This window comes from Oryctolagus cuniculus, chromosome 1, assembly GCF_964237555.1.
Source record: "Oryctolagus cuniculus chromosome 1, mOryCun1.1, whole genome shotgun sequence".
In the NCBI taxonomy this organism is placed as follows: Eukaryota; Metazoa; Chordata; class Mammalia; order Lagomorpha; family Leporidae; genus Oryctolagus; species Oryctolagus cuniculus.
Window position 1 is genome coordinate 15,532,357 of NC_091432.1, and position 21,908 is coordinate 15,554,264.

General features: G+C 38.6%; 3 protein-coding genes across 3 annotated transcripts; 2 read left to right on the forward strand and 1 right to left on the reverse strand.

Moving 5' to 3' along the window:
• The first annotated feature begins 3,867 nt into the window (after positions 1 to 3,867).
• Positions 3,868 to 4,809, forward strand: LOC100344801 (olfactory receptor 5AP2). The gene has a single exon (XM_002709142.3). The coding sequence runs from the start codon at positions 3,868 to 3,870 to the stop codon at positions 4,807 to 4,809; it is 942 nt and encodes a 313-aa protein (XP_002709188.3).
• Positions 4,810 to 6,370: 1,561 nt separating this feature from the next.
• LOC138844430 (olfactory receptor 5AP2-like) lies at positions 6,371 to 8,728 on the forward strand. The gene is made up of 2 exons (XM_070052895.1): positions 6,371 to 7,298; positions 8,691 to 8,728. The coding sequence occupies exons 1-2, from the start codon at positions 6,371 to 6,373 to the stop codon at positions 8,726 to 8,728; spliced, it is 966 nt and encodes a 321-aa protein (XP_069908996.1).
• Positions 8,729 to 13,476: 4,748 nt separating this feature from the next.
• LOC100353400 (olfactory receptor 5M5-like) lies at positions 13,477 to 14,457 on the reverse strand. The gene has a single exon (XM_017348658.2). It carries the CDS (start codon positions 14,455 to 14,457, stop codon positions 13,477 to 13,479), a length of 981 nt encoding a protein of 326 aa, XP_017204147.2.
• Between the last annotated feature and the right edge of the window lie 7,451 nt (positions 14,458 to 21,908).

A 21,908-nucleotide genomic window follows, 5' to 3' on the forward strand; every position in this document is an offset into this window, starting at 1 on the left:
GATGCTTAATAGTTATTAGGAATATGTGACTCGAAATTTATCCTCTACTGGGTTTATGTATCCCATGAGTAAAGGAGAGAAGTAGAAAAGATATCTGAAATTTTCTTAATTTCAGGGTGGAAAAATAAGTAGATTATAATGTGGTACCGTGATTCATAGAGTCCCAAGAGGTCAAAGAAGAAGAAATAAACATTACTTGAAATAAATTAGAGTGCTCACTCCAGAGTCAGTTCTGAATACTCTGCGTTGGAAAGAATTGTAATCAATAGTATAGTTACCTTGCTGCAATTTGGAAACTTAATTTGTCTTGATATAACAAGTGAGGGTATTTATAATTGAGGAAGACTAAAAGACAGAGACTCAATCTCTGTTGAATGCAGAACAAATCTATTGGAGAAGCTCGAAATGATTTCAGTTTCCCTCTATCTGTGATGAATGGTCTTTAAAATCTGTTCAAACTATGCTTCTGGCTTAACTTGGGAGAATAAAAGGGAGTGTCTTCCTAAGTGAAGGATTTATGTTCTCCTTTCTCCTTTTCTGTTTTTGGTGAATGTAGGCATTAAACAAAAAGAAACAAGGAATCCAATAGAAGTAAAGCAGTTACTAAAGGTAAAGACAGTTTATGAATGTGCCTGTTCATTTAACTTCCTGACCTGCAGAAAAACTCATAATCCTTTTAATTCCTTCAGTCGTTCATTGACTCTGGGTTCCCAGAGCACCGAGAGACTAAGAACAAATGTTTAATTCATGCTGCATCCACTTTTATTACTGCAAAATTTTTATGTCTTTAGGAGAAATCCAACAACAAACAATAACAAGATTTCAAAACCCCTTTGAACTTCAGAAATATTTATGGAAATTTCACTATTATTTTCATAAACAGAAGCTTAAACTAAATCAAGTGTCTCTAGGGTATAAGGTTGACCTTAAAATCTCAGCTCTGGGGCGGGGAGATATTTCAGAGAAGCAAGAAATATATTTTCCCGGATTGTGGTAGAGATAGGAGCATGTGGTTTGCAGCAAGAAATGTGAAACAAAGAGTAGATTTCTATTAATGCAATTGATGAATATGATTTCTAGAAAGATTGTAATCATATCTTCTTGTCAAGAGATACATAATTTTTTCATATAATTAAATGTTTCCTGGGTATACTTGAAGCCGTGAGTATGACAAATATCTAGTGTTTCTTGTATTGCTGCATAGCTCTGTTATGAATAGAATAAATCTAAATGACCTAGAATGTTAAATCAAACAATAAGTGCATTATCTGAGTATATATTTAAACTTTATGGGCTAACTGTGGCTCTTGGCAAAGGCAAAGTTATTTTTTGTACTTCTCATTTCCACTCTGCAGAATGGGATAATAACACTGTCTATGACATAGAATTTTAATAAAATAGTACAGGCAAAGTATCACAATGCTGGTAGAGCATAGGGAATCCTCACCAAACTTTAGCCATCTTGAAATTTTTTATCCTCTACTTTTTCTGTTTTGCATGCTTTGTGCATTTGAAGCATTTTTTTTCTTTTTACTGTCTCTATTTGAATTATTCACTCAGCAAAACTTTTCTGTTTGGGAAAGAGAGAAAAAGAAAGATCAATTTTTTCATTATCATTCTTGTGGTGATGCTCTTCTTTGAATTTTTAACAACAAGATCTCTCTTAGGAAGAGGTCAGAGGTCCCTGTGTGCTGGTGAAACGCAGAGACAGGCAATGTGGTGTCGAGAAGCTGATTCCAGGCTTCAGCGCTGAATAGCTAAGAAATCACCATCTTTTACAAACGTTAGATGACAAAGACCACTTTCTTGATACTTGCTTATCATCTCCACTGATTTGTAGTAAGGCTCATAGATATTAATGGGTGAGATGACACTTTGGTAGTTGCATACTACTCTGTAAAAATGCCAGGTGTGACTTTTGGTGGGGATATTGCGCCTGTAGCTCAAAGGACATGAGGGAAGCAGAGCACATCAAGAACTTCTGTGTATGGCAGTGTCGAGAAGCATCTGTCCACTCTCTCCCCTGCTGTGTTTAGTAGATTATTTACCTCTGGTATTAGCAAAAGCATTAAGTAGGCCATGTGTTTTAATTTTGGACAGTTGCAAGATACTTATTTCTGTGAGTAATAAAAGATGTAGCACTTTGTCTCACCTTCTCAGCCATACTTAAGTGGATATGGTAGTGCAATTTAACTTATTGTTCAACAATCTGAAGGTCATGAAGATATTGGGGATTTGAGTGGAAGTAGAGAATTCTACTGCTGCTGTTGCTTAAACTTACAATTGGAAAATCTAAGTTGAGTGTCTATTCTGACTTTTTGGTTCTGTAGTTTGATTCATCATTTTATGCAAGAATAACTCTCTTTTATATTTAGGTTATTTTTTTTTTTTGACAGGTAAAGTTAGACAGTGAGAGAGAGAGACAGAGAGAGAAAGGTCTTCCTTCCGTTGGCTCACCCTCCAAATGGCTGCCACGGTGTGCTGCGCTGATCTGAAGCCAGGAGCCAGGTGCTTCCTCCTGGTCTCCTATGCGGGTGCAGGACCCAAGCACTTGGGCCATCCTCCACTGCCTTCCCAGGCCACAGCAGAAAGCTGGACTGGAAGAGGAGCAACCAGGACAGAATCCGGCACCCCGAATGGGACTAGAACCCTGGATGCCAGCGCCGCAGGCAGAGGATTAGCTAAGTGAGCTGCGGCGCCGGATATATTTAGGTTATTTCTGTCAAATTCTTCTGATTTACAAAGCTGCCTGGAAAATTCCATTGCTACTTCTGGGGTTTTCTGGTTCCCTCATTGTGTGAATCTGAGTGCTAATATTTTTCACGGCCTTGGATAGTTGTGTCACTTTCATCAAGGATATTTATTAATCTTATAGTCTGATCGATCTCTTATTATTTAATTACTGAACAGTTTCTATAGTTAACTGAACTCTTTTTTCTCTGTAAATGTTCATCATGGAAATTTGGTTTGTAGTTAACTATATAGGCTGCAGGAAAAGATCTTCTATTTCTTTCATTACTTTTACCTTTTATTTACTCTTTAAAAGATTTTATTTAGTTATTTGAAAGGCAGAGTTATAGAGGCTGAGAGGGAGAGATAGAAAGAGAGAGAGAGTGAGAGTGAGAGAGATAGAGAGGTGTTCCATCCGTTAGTTCACTCCCCAAATGGTTGCAACAGCCGGAGCTGGGCCTACCTGAAGCCAGGAGCCAGGAGCTTCCTTCAGGTCTCCTGTGTGGGTGCATGGGCCTAAGGACTTGGCCATCCTCCACTGCTTTCCCAGGCCATAGCAGAGAGCGGATCAGAAGTGGAGCAGCTGGAACTTGAACTAGCGCCCATACTGGATGCCAGCGCTGCAGGCAGCGACTTAGTCCACTATGCCACAGCACTGGCCCCTGGTTTTATGTTTTTAAAGTCAAGCATATCCAACTGTTTTCCTTAGATACCGCTATCGATTCATTTTGTTGTCAATATTTTTTTAATTTTTCAATTAGTATTGAGAAAAAATTGTCTGTGACTTAAATTCATTCTGTTACCTTTCTAAGAGGTTGTGTATAGACATTATGCTAATATATCAGCTAATTTAATTCTCAAAATAATAGTCACATTTTAAGGATATTTTCTTGTAATTATTAAAATATTAAATGCTAGAAGTGATCACAGATAATGGATCCAAATCAGTTACCTTCATAAAGTGGCAACAAATACAGTACTCAACTACAAGAATTTGACTTGAAGTGAAATCCAGCATAATCTGTATTGTGTTTTCACTCTTTTCTGTTAGATTATATGCATGTCAGGAAAATAATTCTATGATCCAATTATATACTCATTTGACTAAATACCATATTATCTTTTATTACAGCTCAAATGAAAGACAGCCAAGGCAAAAACCAAACTGAAGTGAAGGAATTTGTCCTGTTAGGACTCACAGACAATCCAGATCTACAGGGTGTTCTCTTTGTATTGTTTCTCTCAATCTATCTGACAACCATGGTGGGTAATGTGGGGATGATCATATTGATTAAGATTGATCCGTGTCTCCACAATCCCATGTATTTCTTTCTCAGCAGTCTCTCCTTTGTCGATGCCTCTTACTCCTCTTCGGTCACTCCTAAGATGCTGGTGAACCTTGTGTCTAAGAACAAAGCTATTTCTTTCAATGGATGTGCTGCCCAGTTTTTCTTCTTTGGCTCTTTCCTGGGGACTGAATGCTTCCTGTTGGCCATGATGGCATATGACCGATATGCAGCAATTTGGAACCCGCTGCTTTACCCAGTTATCATGTCTGGGAGAATTTGCTTCTTGTTGATAGCTACTTCCTTCCTAGCAGGCTTTGGAAATGCAGCCATCCACACAGGGATGACTTTCAGATTGTCATTTTGTGATTCAAATAGGATCAACCATTTCTACTGTGACACTCCACCCCTGCTCAAACTTTCTTGCTCTGACACTCACATCAATGGCATTGTGATCATGGCTTTTTCCAGTTTTAATGTAATCAGCTGTGTTATGATTGTCCTCATTTCTTACCTGTGTATCCTCATTGCCATCTTAAAAATACCCTCAAAAGAGGGTAGGTACAAAACCTTCTCCACCTGTGCCTCTCACCTCATGGCTGTCACCATATTCTTTGGGACAATTCTCTTCATGTACTTACGCCCTACATCTAGCTACTCAATGGAGCAAGACAAGATTGTCTCTGTATTTTATACAGTAGTGATCCCCATGCTAAACCCCCTCATCTATAGTTTGAAAAATAAAGATGTGAAAGGTGTCATAAAGAAGATCTTACAGAAACACATACTCTAAATTCATATACCCAACATCTGGTTTTGTAGGACAAAATAATTTCGTAATGATTTTATTTTCTGACTACTTACGCTCTTTCTCCCATGAAATAAAGTGTATTTAAGTGATTTAAATGAAGTGTATCAAGGGAACAGTGTACCTAAGTTAGGAAGCTGGATCCCATAGATGAGTGCCTAGTTTGTCTGGGTTTCCCTCCTGATGCCTGCTCCTGTTAGGCAGCTGGTGATATACCAAGTAATTGGGTTCCCATCAACAGTGTGGAGACCTGGATTGAGTTCCAGGCTCCTTGATTTGAGTGAACTCAGCACTGGACACTGCAGGCATTCCTGGTGTGATCAGTGATCATTCAAATGGGTGTCTCTTTCTCTCTTTCTCTCCCTCACCTCTCCCCCTTGCCCTATTTTTCTGTCTCTGCCTCCCAAATAAAACAAATGGCTAGGAATTGTATATTAGCTTAGTTTTAATGATTATGTGACTATTTCAGAAATATATTTATATGAGTGAATGTTAATATCATTTCATTTGTTTATTGTTTCTAGCCCTTGCCTATTTTTGTTTGACTGTGTTTTTTTTAATTTTTTATTATTGAGTATAATATTACTTGAAAACATATTATCTCAAAAATCATAAAATATTGTTGACAAAACAAAGCAATATTAATGCTGAAAAATTAGCAAATAAAAATAAACTGAGATCAACTTCCTAATATCCTAGAGTATTCAATGTGTATACATATACCCATCTGACCAATCAACATAGGGGTGAGGTAGTATCTGCAAAAACATCAAAACATTTAGTATTGGTTGATCTGTGTTTAAGTTTCAATTTCAATACATAGCTTTTTATTATATATACAATCTCAATTTCATTATACTAGTGTATACATATATGTATACGGAGAGGGAGAGATAGAAAGAGAGAGAGAGTGAGAGTGAGAGAGATAGAGAGGTGTTCCATCCGTTAGTTCACTCCCCAAATGGTTGCAACAGCCGGAGCTGGGCCTACCTGAAGCCAGGAGCCAGGAGCTTCCTTCAGGTCTCCTGTGTGGGTGCATGGGCCTAAGGACTTGGCCATCCTCCACTGCTTTCCCAGGCCATAGCAGAGAGCGGATCAGAAGTGGAGCAGCTGGAACTTGAACTAGCGCCCATACTGGATGCCAGCGCTGCAGGCAGCGACTTAGTCCACTATGCCACAGCACTGGCCCCTGGTTTTATGTTTTTAAAGTCAAGCATATCCAACTGTTTTCCTTAGATACCGCTATCGATTCATTTTGTTGTCAATATTTTTTTAATTTTTCAATTAGTATTGAGAAAAAATTGTCTGTGACTTAAATTCATTCTGTTACCTTTCTAAGAGGTTGTGTATAGACATTATGCTAATATATCAGCTAATTTAATTCTCAAAATAATAGTCACATTTTAAGGATATTTTCTTGTAATTATTAAAATATTAAATGCTAGAAGTGATCACAGATAATGGATCCAAATCAGTTACCTTCATAAAGTGGCAACAAATACAGTACTCAACTACAAGAATTTGACTTGAAGTGAAATCCAGCATAATGAAAGACAGCCAAGGCAAAAACCAAACTGAAGTGAAGGAATTTGTCCTGTTAGGACTCACAGACAATCCAGATCTACAGGGTGTTCTCTTTGTATTGTTTCTCTCAATCTATCTGACAACCATGGTGGGTAATGTGGGGATGATCATATTGATTAAGATTGATCCGTGTCTCCACAATCCCATGTATTTCTTTCTCAGCAGTCTCTCCTTTGTCGATGCCTCTTACTCCTCTTCGGTCACTCCTAAGATGCTGGTGAACCTTGTGTCTAAGAACAAAGCTATTTCTTTCAATGGATGTGCTGCCCAGTTTTTCTTCTTTGGCTCTTTCCTGGGGACTGAATGCTTCCTGTTGGCCATGATGGCATATGACCGATATGCAGCAATTTGGAACCCGCTGCTTTACCCAGTTATCATGTCTGGGAGAATTTGCTTCTTGTTGATAGCTACTTCCTTCCTAGCAGGCTTTGGAAATGCAGCCATCCACACAGGGATGACTTTCAGATTGTCATTTTGTGATTCAAATAGGATCAACCATTTCTACTGTGACACTCCACCCCTGCTCAAACTTTCTTGCTCTGACACTCACATCAATGGCATTGTGATCATGGCTTTTTCCAGTTTTAATGTAATCAGCTGTGTTATGATTGTCCTCATTTCTTACCTGTGTATCCTCATTGCCATCTTAAAAATACCCTCAAAAGAGGGTAGGTACAAAACCTTCTCCACCTGTGCCTCTCACCTCATGGCTGTCACCATATTCTTTGGGACAATTCTCTTCATGTACTTACGCCCTACATCTAGCTACTCAATGGAGCAAGACAAGATTGTCTCTGTATTTTATACAGTAGTGATCCCCATGCTAAACCCCCTCATCTATAGTTTGAAAAATAAAGATGTGAAAGGTGTCATAAAGAAGATCTTACAGAAACACATACTCTAAATTCATATACCCAACATCTGGTTTTGTAGGACAAAATAATTTCGTAATGATTTTATTTTCTGACTACTTACGCTCTTTCTCCCATGAAATAAAGTGTATTTAAGTGATTTAAATGAAGTGTATCAAGGGAACAGTGTACCTAAGTTAGGAAGCTGGATCCCATAGATGAGTGCCTAGTTTGTCTGGGTTTCCCTCCTGATGCCTGCTCCTGTTAGGCAGCTGGTGATATACCAAGTAATTGGGTTCCCATCAACAGTGTGGAGACCTGGATTGAGTTCCAGGCTCCTTGATTTGAGTGAACTCAGCACTGGACACTGCAGGCATTCCTGGTGTGATCAGTGATCATTCAAATGGGTGTCTCTTTCTCTCTTTCTCTCCCTCACCTCTCCCCCTTGCCCTATTTTTCTGTCTCTGCCTCCCAAATAAAACAAATGGCTAGGAATTGTATATTAGCTTAGTTTTAATGATTATGTGACTATTTCAGAAATATATTTATATGAGTGAATGTTAATATCATTTCATTTGTTTATTGTTTCTAGCCCTTGCCTATTTTTGTTTGACTGTGTTTTTTTTAATTTTTTATTATTGAGTATAATATTACTTGAAAACATATTATCTCAAAAATCATAAAATATTGTTGACAAAACAAAGCAATATTAATGCTGAAAAATTAGCAAATAAAAATAAACTGAGATCAACTTCCTAATATCCTAGAGTATTCAATGTGTATACATATACCCATCTGACCAATCAACATAGGGGTGAGGTAGTATCTGCAAAAACATCAAAACATTTAGTATTGGTTGATCTGTGTTTAAGTTTCAATTTCAATACATAGCTTTTTATTATATATACAATCTCAATTTCATTATACTAGTGTATACATATATGTAAATTGATGCCTCTCCTTATGATCCAGGCAAACAGACTCTGAGACACACATTTGCACATATTCAGAGAGTTTATTGGAGAGTGTTCACATGAACAATGCTTGTATGGTGAGGGAAAAAAGATTGGAACACACTGAATTCTGATGAGGTTGCAACAGAGGACTCAGTCAATTTTATTTGAGCTCTGAGGCTCTTACCAATGCACCACACTGTGCAAAGGTGCCAGGGTTTTGACAATGGTCATTGTGTATGTGGCTTGTGTAGGGGGAGGGGTTCGTAATCTTGGGCAAGGATTGTTTTTTTCATCAGGAACAATTCCAAGAGCAGAAGTTAACTATGAGCTGTCAAATGCCTATGTACTTGGAAGCTGGGTAATAATTCAACTCTGAAAGGCAAATTTTGGAGCTGTGCAAATAATAATATTCCATTCACATGGATGGCAGGGGTACCAAATAAGACCCATGAAAGAGTCTTATTAGGTATTATTCATAAGAACCACAGCAACATTTGGGGAGAATTTCATTAACTTTATGAATTAATTAGGATATTTGGTAATTTGGAGTTTAAGGGAGACAATAAAGGACAATATGGAAAAGTTAAGTCTGAAAACGATTTCTGAATTACAAAGCTCTGTATGATATGCCATTCTTTCCAAAACATCTTATTTATTATTATTATTATTAGTCTTTCTTTGTAACTTGCTCATTCTTGTTGACATATACTTCAATGCACATTAACATTTTCTCTCCACTCCTCCCAAGATTTCATAGTTTTCAATAAACATTTGTCAAATTAAGCTGTCTATTTGTTACTTATTTTAGTGGTACAGGGCACTTCAATGTTGGAAAAATGGGAAAGCAACCTCTTTGGCGAGATGTTTAGAGAGATCTAAGTAATTATTTACAATCAGGTAAATATCTATACCCCATTTCTTTTCATCCATACACTGCAAACAATGAGAGAGAACATAAGTGTTTGGGATGCTGTGAGATTACTAATTTTTTCTGAAAAAAATTATTAGAAACAGGAGTTATCTCATCCTGACTCTTCCTTCATCTTTGTATTATTTTAGTTCATGAACTATACTGTATGCCCTTTAATCTTTTTTTAATCTAAAGGAATTGGTCCTTATTCATTATCCATCACCACTTTTGCATCCACTTTTCACTCTTTGTTCAGTCAGCTTTCATATCCCATCATATGAAGATTCATTGTCAATAACCCTCAGTCCTATGGTCCCAGTTTCTCCCCATTTCATTGATCTGACTGAGCACAAACTTAGTTAAACTGGTTTGTTCATTGAGTTCTGTACTTAAGCTACTAAGTGCCATTAGATGAAAATCCTCATCACATTTTTTTCTGTTGGTTATTGATTTTGCTTTTTATATCATCCTTTAAAACATTAAACAAGATACAATCATACCAATCTTACCAGTTTTGTATCTTTGTACGTATATTTTTCTTACCTTCCTGCCATGGAGGAATATATCTCTGCTTTTCCCTAAAACTTATTCTTTCACCACTTCGGAGCTTCCTATGGACTTGTTTCTGGACTTGTGTCTCCAACCTACCCAAGAATTAGTATCATAAACTCTATTTTAATACCTACATTTGTCTACAAACATTATCCAGTATCACCTTTTCTTCTGTAATTTTCTAGACTTACAGTCCTATCCAGTCACTAATGAAATGTTTTGCTCCTCTTTACAATCTTTTCTTTTTTTGTTTCTTTTTAAAATTTTATCTAATGTATACAAATTTCATACATTTCATATATGCAGATTTAGGAACATAGAAATTCTTCCTACCATACCCTCCCTCCCACCTATGCACCCACTCTTCCTTGTTTCTCTCATATTCTCATTCTTAATTTTTTAAAAGATTTATTTTAGTTATTTGAGAGGTAGAGTTACAGAGAGATATAGAGACAGAGAGAGAGGTCCTCCATCTGCTGGTTCACTCCCCAGATGGCCACAACAGCTGGAGCTGCACCGATCCGAAGCCAGGAGCCAGGAGCATCTTCTGGGTCTCTCACGTGGGTGCAGGGGCCCAAGGACTTGGGCCATCTTTCTCAGGCCATAGCAGAGAGCTGGATTGGAAGAGGAGCAGCTGGGACTAGAAGCGGCACCCATATGGGATGCAGACGCCTCAAGCCAGGGCTTCAACCCGCTGCGCCACAGCACTAACCCCCTCATTCTTAATTTTTGCAAAGATGTATTTTATTTTCAGTTTAATTTTATACTCATGAGATTAATCCTATAGTATTTAAAAGAGCTACTTCTACTAACTGCCCTCACTGTCTCATAGCCTGTTCACTCCACAGCTTGTTCCATTTGTATTTCTATGTACTTCTCCATTGAACCTAACTTTTTCATGAACACGTGAGACCTTTACATGACTGCATCCAAACATTACTTTTCCATCTTACCTGAAGCAGATAACTAAGGAGAATTTGTCAGAATTAATTTCTCCATCTACCTAATACACAGTTATATAAGGGTAGGAGGGGGCCAGGTAGGCTTTTTTGTCTTTGCATCTCCTGGAATATGGGCACACAGCATTCAAGATGCCATCTACTTGGAAGTAGAAACTGAACTCTCCCTGAACACTAATTAATCTCTTACAAAATTTGACAAATAAATTTTCCAATCTTAGGCATTTCATTATAGCAGCAACAGTGGCCTAAGCTATCTGGCATAACATTTCAATAAAAATAACCAGTTGATAATCAAAAAAAAAAAAAATAAGAACTGGCAGGAAGCTATCAGTTTGTGTATCTTTAATCACTAGGTAACACTAGTGGAGACTTTCAATTGATATTGCAATTGAAACAAAGTGACGTGAGTCAGCAATTAATGTCTTCAATTTTAATTTAACCAGAGCTTTCTGAAGACGGTCTCAGAAAAATAAGATAAAACTACAAAAAACTTTCTGAGTTAGGTTAATACATCTAGGCAAAGTCAGTATCCTCTAACATCATTTATTACCACGTTAATGAATTAACAAGCCATCTGAGAGTAGACTTCTGATCACTCATTGCGAACTATGAAATATCTATGGATGTACTGTCCTTTCCAGTCATGAAATAGCTACTTACTAAATTTTTGTACCCCCCTTTTTTGGACAGGCAGAGTTAGACAGTGAGAGAGAGAGAGAGAGAGAGAGAGACAGAAGGTTTTCCTTCCATTGGTTCACCCCCCAAATGGCCGCTACGGCCAGCGCTGTGCCGATCTGAAGCCAGGCCCCAGGTGCTTCCTCCTGGTCTCCCATGCGGGTGCAGGGCCCAAGCACTTGGGCCATCCTCCACTGCACTTCCAGGCCACAGCAGAGAGCTGGCCTGGAAGAGGGGCAACCGGGACAGAATCCGGCACCCCAAATGGGACTAGAACCCGGGGTGCCGGCACTGCAGGTAGAGGATTAGCCTAGAGAGCTGCAGGGCCGGCCCCTGTTTTTTCTTGCATTGAATCAATCTTATTTATTCTTAAGAAAGTAATTTTGTAAATCTAATGATTTATTAAATTCTTTTTATTAACCTATATCAGTAAATAAATATTTCAGGAAAATTTTATTCTGAATAAAATCTGCCGTTCTACTCTCTAAGAAAGGAGTGGCTCATATTAAATGTCAGAGAATCAGCATGCTCACTTTATATTGCTATAAAACCTTGTATTATATAGAAATACTGAAGTTGTAAATCTTAGTTTTAATTTTTTATTAATTTTTTATGTAAGGAGTTACAATAACATAAAAGTTATGATAGATAAACCTTTTCCAATTCCATTTGAAAAAAAGAAAACATGCCAAAAGCTCATCTCGAATTTCATGGAGTGATACAAATACATATTTTGATTTTTTAACTTTTATTTAATAAATATAAATTTCCAAATACAGCTTTTGGATTATAATGGCATTTCCCCCCCTATAACTTCCCTACCACCCTCAACCATCCCATCTCTCACTCCCTCTCCCATTCCATTTATATCAAGATTCATTTTAAATTATCTTTATATAAAAAAGATCAATTTAATATATACTAAGTAAAGATTTCAACAGTTTGCACCCACACAACTTCATCTTCTTGACTGATTTCTTAAAGCATAATTCATTATATGTGGATCTATCTAAATTAGAGACGCCTTGTCTATCGTGGTCAAATTGTATTTTGTCTCATTTCATTGCACTTATGTGGAACTCACCTTGCATGGAATAGTGTTAAGTGAAATCTATTCATCCTGGAATTGTGTTCTTGCTTCGTATGATTCCAGGAACCACAGAACAGCAAGAGTGAGATTGGTTGCCTTTGGTAACCAATAAGGCACAAGCATCTACCTGAGAGAACAGAGGTGCTGCAACGGACCAGAACTGCAAGGATGTGGTGCCTGTGAGCACCAAGGAGGGATGAGTATCCAGTGACACATTTTTGCACTGGATTGTTATATGGTCTCTAAAATAAGTTTTTATCAATGTTAGGTTATGCACTTAATAAAAAGTTAATTTCAAAGATAATCTGGACTAAATGTATGCTGTAATTTAGTTGTAAAACACTGAAACCAAATTTTCATTCATATTACTGTAGCTGTTATGTGAAATAGTCTGTGGATAGACAAAAGGTGGCAAATAAATGGAAACTTGATATTTAAGTTATTAATAATACTATCAGAGACAAATGATATAAATCAATATCTATTAAGAATCAATGCGTTTGATTAATGGAAAAATGACAGAAGTCACAGTCACAAAAATATGCAAATTATTATGTTCTTTGTTGAAATATAATAGAAGAAATACTATCTGAAAGTCAAGATGAATCAACATAAGAATTCAGCAAACATTTAGGAAGAAAGCATCTTATATTAGGTATATGAGTTTCTTCTGAGACAATGTCTCTCACCAAAGAGAATTTTGAAATATGCTACATGAATATGAATCATTAAGGAAGATGTGATATGACTCAATTCACTTTGCTGATAAAGTAGCTCTAAGACGCTGAATTTTGAGAAGCTGGGAAGTGAAAGGAAGGAGATATCTGCCAAGTTATCAAGTAGAAATGAGGTCGTGAGAAAACCAACTATGCATGGCCCTGCCTAATCTTAAACAGCTGACTTCTGCTGTCCTGTCCTGATAATCAGCCTGTCTGAGCCTTTGTATTCATTGTTTCCACCTGACTCTCACTGAGTCCCAAACTGTGCACAAGCAAAAGCAAAAATATAATACTGTTATTCCAGAGAATTGCATTCAGGAACAATGAACGAGGGACAGATTTTTATTTATTTTTTATTGGGAAACTGTAACTATTGAACTTTTCATTCTACCAAACCTTCCCGAAAACACTCTTCTCATAGCCTGTTTCACATCCTTGTTCCTCAGGCTGTAGATAAATGGATTCAGCATGGGACTCACAAAAATACAAAACACTGCCACGATTTTCCCTTGCTCGACAGATCGCTCATTTGCTGGTCTCAGATACATACAGAACAGGGACCCATAGAACATAGTGACAGCTGTCAGGTGGGAACCACAGGTGGAGAAGGCTTTGCGCTGTCCTTCACTGGAACGGATCCTCAGAATGGTGATGAAAATCAACACGTAGGAGATGAGGATGATGAGCAGTGAACCTGTGAGGTTAATTCCTGCTGACACAAACAGTGCAGTTTGCTTTATGTATGTGTCAGAACATGTCAGCATTAAGAGGGGTGGATCAGCGCAGTAGAAATGGTTGATGGTGTTGGGTCCACAAAACGACAAACGAGACGTCAATATTACCTGCATTGTGGCCACTGTAGATCCCCACAGGTAGGGGACAGTGACCAGACAGATGCAAACCGGCTTGGACATTTTGCTGGAATAATGAAGGGGATTGCAAATGGCCATGTACCTGTCATAGGCCATGGCGCCAAGCATGTAATACTCAGTAAGGAGTAGAGTCACGAAAACAAAACACTGGGCCAGACACCCAGTGTAGGAAATGGTCTTCTTCTTAGATAAGAAGTTGACAAGCATTTGAGGAGAAACATTGGTGGAATAGAATATGTCCACACATGCTAAATGGGTGAGGAAAAAATACATGGGGGTTTGCAGCCGGGGAGTGACTCTGATTAGAGTAATCATCCCCAAGTTCCCGGTCAGGGTGATGAGATAAATCAGCAGAAACACCACAAAAAGGATGGGCTGCAGCTCAGGCCTGCTGGTCAGTCCCAGCAGAATGAACTCTGTCGCCTCAGTGCCATTGTGTCTGGGAACTATTTTCATCTTCATGTTCCCTAACAAGCAAAGGAGAATGTGTCACATATAAAAAGAGAAATAAATCACATGTAATCTAAGAACAGCCAAAATCAATGAGGACTAAAGCAAATGTTTTGAAAAGAGATGATTGGGTCAGCACTGTGGCAACAGTAGGTTAATCCTCTGCCCTCAGCGCTGGCATTCCATATGGACACCAGTTCTAGTCTTGGCAGCTCCTCTTCCAATCCAGCTCTCTGCTGCGGCCTGGGAAAGCAGTAGAAGATGGCCCAAGTCCTTGGGCCGCTGCACCCATGTGGGAGACCTAGAAGAAGCTCCTGGTTCCTGGCTTTGGATAGGCACAGCTCTGTGTGTTGCGACCATTTGGGGAGTGAACCAACGGAAGGAAGACGTTTCTGTCTCTCTCTCTCTCTCACTGTCTATAACTCTACCTCTCAAATAAATAAATAAAATATTTTTTAAGAGATGATTACAAAGGTTATTTCCTCAGAGATGGAAACACTTCAGTAGACACCTTCAAGTGTCTTGTGTTGCTGATTGGAGCAGGCAATGCAAGAGATTGTGATATTCATGTGCCATACTCTTCTTTCTGCTCTGCAACTTCCACCTTAACCGTGCTAACACACTGGGAGTTTGGAGTAGTGCGCTGATGTCTCTTGGTAGGTTATGGAACCAGTATCCCAGATCCACCATAGTCTGATCAGGGAACGAGGCTAATCTCTAAAGACTTGTTCTATCCTTGCCAGTAAAGGCAAACCTTCTGCAAATTGGGGGACCACTATTTTTTGAGAGTCTACTGTACAAACATTCAGGTTCAATTTCTGCCTCATCTTTTACTGTCCAACAACACTTAATATCTCCTGGTTCCTTGGTATTCTGTTGATTCCAATTCCTTTGCTGTAAAATAACAAGTAGTAATGTGGGCTGATTCTTCACTTAACGTCCACTTTTATCTCACAAGTCTCCTTTTAACTCACAATTCCTGCTGCTTTCATGTTCCGTATTTCTATTTCAGTTGATATCACACCATTGACTATATCAGAACCACCAGGAAAAGCTCTCAGTTCTACTTTCCCAGTATTTCATATTGAATCTTGCTAGCATTTCCTCTGCCATCAGTCAGATCTAAGACAAAATCATTACTTGCCTACAATATTGCATTGGTTGTATTCTTCCGTATATAAACCCTTCTATTTTCTAATAATACCAGCTTGTGATTTTTCATAAACCAAATACCTTGTGTAAATGACTTCATAAATTGATCCAAGATTGTCCATTACACTTGGACAAAAATCTAAGTGTTTTACCAAAGAAACCGTATGATTTCTTCCCAACCACATCTCCAAATTTCTCTCCTATCACTGTCTCTTCACTTCCTCTTCTGCTTTGTTGACCTAGCTGCTCCCTGCACATGATGGGCACATTCCCACCTCAGGGACTTTTTACTGGTGCTCCCTCTGCCAAAAATATTCTTTCCCCAGATCATTGGGTGATTTTTTTTAAAGATTTTATTTATTTATTTGAGAGAGAGAATTACAATGAGTGAGACAGAAAGAAAGGTCTGGCATCTGCTGGTTCACTCCCAAAATGGCCACAACAGCTGGTGCTGAGCCAATCTAAAGCCAGGAGCCAGGGGTTTCTTCCTTGTCTCCAACCTGGGTGCAGGGGCCCAAGGACTTGGGTCATTTTCTACTGCTTTCCCAGGCCATAGCAGAGAGCTGGATCGGAAGTGGAGCATCTGGGACTAGAACCTGTGCTCATATGGGATGCTGGCACCTCAGGTGGAGGATTAGCCTACCATGCCACAGCGCTGGTCCCTGGGTGACTGTTTTGATCACATCACTCAAGTCTGTCTTCTAATAACACCTGCTCTGAAAACCATTTCCACTTGTCTAAATTAGACTCCTTCCAAATAACTGTTAATGTATTAAAAATAATTTGTTTTCATCATCCAAGGAAAAGTTATTTATTAATGTGTTGGTCATCTATCTTCTCCATTAGGTTGTTTGCCACCTGAGGGTAGGAACTAAGCGTTATATCCTGAGAACATGGACCAATACTTGATTTGGTATACATGCAATAACCATTAATTAAATAACTGATTCATCGATGCATTAAATGACAACTCACCTCACCAGATTTTGTATAGTATGCAGATATCTCATCTCTCTGGTATTAACAATAGAATCTCAGTTACTACAAACACCTCTGGATACTGTGTGAGAAATATATAGGAAGGAGTACAATTATAGGTAGGGAAATCAACTAAGGGTTTGTTTAAAGAGTTATTGATCATTGTGCTTGATCTAAAACTTAGTAGCTGATGGTCAAAACTTACAAGTTGCAGGATTGAAAATTAGATAGTTGTGAAGTGATGGATGCTAATTATCCTGATTTGCTCATTAATAAATGAGCATGTATCAAAATATTATCTTGTACCTCAAAAATACGTACAATTATCATGTGTCAGTAAAAACAAGTGATATAATAAAACATGAGCTCTTCTATTCCAAAAATGAGCTACCTTTTACCACTGCAGAAAATTTGTTTGGTAGTCCAGGAGGACAAAGAAATTCCCATCTTTTAAAGAATAACTTTGTTGCTTTATTAAAGTCCCATATTCACAAATATAACATTTGTATAAGTAGTTGTCAACCTTGGCTTCCACGTTGGAAGGTATGTGGGGTTTTTAACATTGGCACCTGAGTTCCAGCCCAACCTGGGAAGTGTACTCTCATTTGTAGGATATTCTTAACAGGTTTTCATGTGACTGTAAAACACACCAAGGGTTAAAATATGGAACTGGCAACTGAAGTAACATTGAAATAATTTTTTTCACAAATTTCAAGTGATTTACCTCCTGATAGCTTGCATTTTTGCTTTATAATAGATTGTAAGACATTGTCACAATCTGTCCTCAAGTACAGAATTAGCCACCATCAGAGCACATAAATTTCTCTCCGTCAGCTCAGAAGTAGAATCAAAACAAAAAGTGAGGCCTCTGACATTGACCCTTATGCTGTTCTGTGGATGCTAGAAAACTTGAAAAGCTGGAATCTTTCTGAGAGCCTCCATAAGCCTGTTCCCAGTGTTCTTGTACTCAGCGGGGCAAGGGAAGAAACTTCTCTGTCAAGGGCTGCACCATCCCGTTGTTTATTGTGTGTAGTCTGAGGTTTGAGTTCCTGGGCACACACGAAAGAACAGGGGTTGTGAATACAGAACTTGACATAGCTTTGTTTCAGGCTAGTGTCTGAAATGGGATGTGGGGGATGAGTAATCTAGGTTGCCCTGTCCACTAATGTGTTCTGTTATTAAAACACCAGCACAGATGGTTTGTGATAAAGGATGACCAATACTTCTTCAGTAGCTCATTACATCCCATAACCCGCAATACCACTGCCCTCCACCGGGTGGACCCATCCTGTGTTGTTATGAGACCCTCTTCTCTAGTCTGTGAGTCTCATTTCAAGAGGAAGATACAAGAAAATGGCAGAAATAAGGGCAATCTGATAGAATATAATTAAATCAGTAAAAGCATCCCAGTTTAAATCATTGAATGATTGAAAATAACCCCAATTATGCTTAGGGATGGGGAACAATTAAAACTCTCCATATAATGCAAAGGTGAAAACACAAACTTCAAGCCCTACAGAATGTTTTCTTAGAAGTTTGGCCAATTGGAGGATTAGACTGAAAGGCTAGTAAAATCTGTGACGGTGGTGGGAAGAGACAGAAATATAGTAAAGTCTATTTTTGTAAACAAAACAATGTCAATGTGTTTTGATGATGCTGGGTCTAGCTGTGTCTTCATATTTCAATGAAAATCTGAATTGGAGAAACCCCTTAAAATGAGAAAAACCCCACAAATCAGAAAGGAAAGGTGTTCAGAGCTTTTTTTTTCCTTCTCATTCTGAGCACCAAAGGGGAAACCTGTTGAAGTGAAATGGACACTATGAGAAACGGTGACTTGATCAGTTCTTGTCCTGACTGTTGATGTACAATGTAATACTTTATCCATTTCAGTATGTTCTCTTTGTTTTGTTCTAGTACTATTGGTTGAATTCTGTGATTAACACACAATTATTCTTAGGTGTTTAAATTTTAAACTTACATTTATTTTTACCTAAATCTCTTACATTTTTTCTGTTAATAATGATTACATAGTATCATCAAAGAAATACGAAATAGTAATATATTTTCTTATGTCAAAATCCAAGGCTTTAGGCTTGGAAAAGACAAAGTTGTTAACATATGAGTTGTTTTGTTCTAACAATTGGCTAAAGTCTATTCTAAATCTCAGTTGTGTCATTAACAATGGGAAATGTAACTAAGGCCAGGGATGACTGCAGGGCCTGAATGACCTGAAGCAGCACCAGTAACCTGCTGTTTGCCAGAGAGAACCAGACATGTCTGCCTATGGTTTTGCTGTACTGTGGTGATTCTATATTTTTGCTACTAATTCAGTTTAAAAATTATTCTCATTTTACTTGAAGGCAGAGAGAAGAGAGAGAGAGAGAGAGAGAGAGAGAGAGAGAGGTTTCATCTTCTCATTCATTTCCTAAATGCTGGGCCATACTGAAGCCAGGAGTCAGGAACTCAGTCTGGGTTTCTCGCATAGGTGACAGAGACCCATCTGCTTTAGCTATCTATCACCTTCTTCATCCCAAAGTGTACATTGCAGGAAGCTGGAATCTGAAGTGGAGCTGGGACTGAAACTCTGGTATTTGGATATGGGAAGCAGTCATCCCAACCTGCATCTTAACTGCTGTACCAAAAGCCTGCCTCTAATTCCATTGTATGTGCAAGAGACCATAATAAGAATTCAGGAAATATTTATATGAGTTATTGATTTTTCATAACTAGAAGACTTACCTTTGAGGAATAGTATTTTCTTATCTTCCTCCAAGCTGCTCAAAGTGGGAGGATTTATACCTCAATGGTTAACCTTGTCAGACTCATCCCCACAGCATTAATCAAGAAATCACACATGGGATATCATTAGAGCTCCCTCTGGAGGTGATTGCAAAAGTCACATCTTCATAGACAACTCATTTATGAGTTTATCATTAGCTGTGTGTAATGTTTTTGGTAACTGCAGTAACACCTGGCATTTTAATGTTGAGTTTAGATCTTGGGGAGATTAAAAAGCTATTTCATTTTTTGAAAACAAAATGGCTCTACTCATTATATATCTCAGATGGAACAGTGTTTTACCTCTTCCAAATGCCATAGTGATGTTTTCTCCTTTGTAGCATTATCCCCCTTTTAATAACTGTTTTATTTATTCGTCTCAGGTAGAAATGCTCTGAGGACAAAAATAGTGTCACATTCATCTTGGCATTCCCAACGGGACTCTGTACAATATTTCTGTTGTACAATTAATGTTTAGTGAAGTTACAGAGTAGGTTACTAAATAGTAACGATTAGTTTAAATGAAATTGGATCAACTAGTAACTAGGTTGATTGATATGTGGCCTGAACTATTAAAAAGGTCTATTTATACAAGGTTGTGTTTAAGATATGATTCCAGAAATTGGAATTAATTCATATAATATTTGATTTTGGGACTCTATGTACATTAAATTTTAAAATCAGAGTAAAGCTCTAGCACTCCTGGGCCAGTCATAATAATGCTACTGTGACTAACAATAAAATAATTCTCCTGAATTCTATTCACCATTGACATTTGACATTAACACACATGCACATATTTTGATGAAGTTAAATAACCAAAGCCTGTCCCTACAGCACGAGCATACTAATGAGTCGATAGGTGAAAAGGGAATGTGAAAGAATGTTTATGGCCTTAGAAAATATCTTTGAGAGAGGGTGTGCCAATCTTCCTGCACTACATTTTTACCCTGAGTCAATTTGTTGTGTACTGAAAGGAAAGTAAACCTCAGGCTCAGCGTATGTAAACAGTTCCCACTTGGATTTGAGCTAAGAGTCTCATTTTCTGGCCGGCGCCGCGGCTCACTAGGCTAATCCTCCGCCTAGCGGCGCCGGCACACCGGGTTCTAGTCCCGGTCGGGGCGCCGGATTCTGTCCCGGTTGCCCCTCTTCCAGGCCAGCCCTCTGCTGTGGCCAGGGAGTGCAGTGGAGGATGGCCCAGGTGCTTGGGCCCTGCACCCCAGGGGAGACCAGGAAAAGCACCTGGCTCCTGGCTCCTGCCATCGGATCAGCGCGGTGCGCCGGCCGCAGCGCGCCGGCCGCGGCGGCCATTGGAGGGTGAACCAACGGCAAAGGAAGACCTTTCTCTCTGTCTCTCTCTCTCACTGTCCACTCTGCCTGTCAAAAAAAAAAAAAAAAAAAAAAAGAGTCTCATTTTCTTTAATTTCCATGTGGCATGTTCAATCCTCAAATGCCCACATTTCCAGCCCAACAAGGGAGTACAAAAATAGCCAACCTTTCCTGCCTAGTAGCTAGGATTTCAAAACAGGAGTGTATTGTACCAGGGAAGCTGAGTCCCACCACAGTAGACTTCGTAGTCCAGGTTTCAATTAAACAAAGGGGGCAGGGCTAAGTGTGTGGGGGCGGTTTCCTGTGGAAACAGAGGTTCAGCTGGGTCAACTGTGGAAAATAGTCTGTCATCAAGAGAGGGAAGTGGCCCAAGATGCACTTGTTATGGTAGGTGACAGTAGATCAAACAGTAACTAGGCTGATTGGAGGCCAGAGGGCAGCACAAGAGAATTTACACAAATCTGAGCCTTCCTTCCCACTCATGATTAAAATACAAATGGGATTTCACCTAAACAAAAATATCGATCAAAAGAAGTTATTTGAATCATTGACCACTCTAAATCCAAAGTTACTTCTTAAAAGAAGGTCACAGTTCACTTGTCCATGTATTAAGTATGTCAACAGAAGGGCACAAATTATATAATAATTAAAGATATTTTGACATCATAATTTTATTTTACAAAGAGAGAAACAGGTAGATTTTTATATATTAGTTGCTATAAACACTGAAGAATAAAACAAAAGCACTTGCTAAGGTGGCCAAAAATCCTACTACAGTGGCTGGCATTGTGACATAGCGAGTATGGTTGCCTACTGAAATGCTGGCATACCACACTGGTCCTAGTTTGAGTTCCAGTTGCTCTGCTTCTGACCCAGCTCCCTACTAATGACCTGGGAAAAACAATGGAAGGTGGTTGATGTACTTGGGCCCCTGCCAACAATGTGGAGTGCAGATGGAGCTCCTGGCTCCTGGCTTTGGCCTGGCTCAGTTCTTGTGGTTGTGTCCATCTAGGGACTGAATCAGTGATTGGAAGATATCTCTCTGTGTCTCTCCTTCTCTATAACTCTCACTTTCAAATAAATAAATAAATCTTAAAAAACTACTATAAAGAAAAACTTCCTATATATCTTCATTATTTTGTCATTCAGAAAATGCCTGTCTGTCTAGTTGGTTTATTTAATGGGTAGTAGTTCTAGTATGATAGATATCTTTCATAATACGCTAT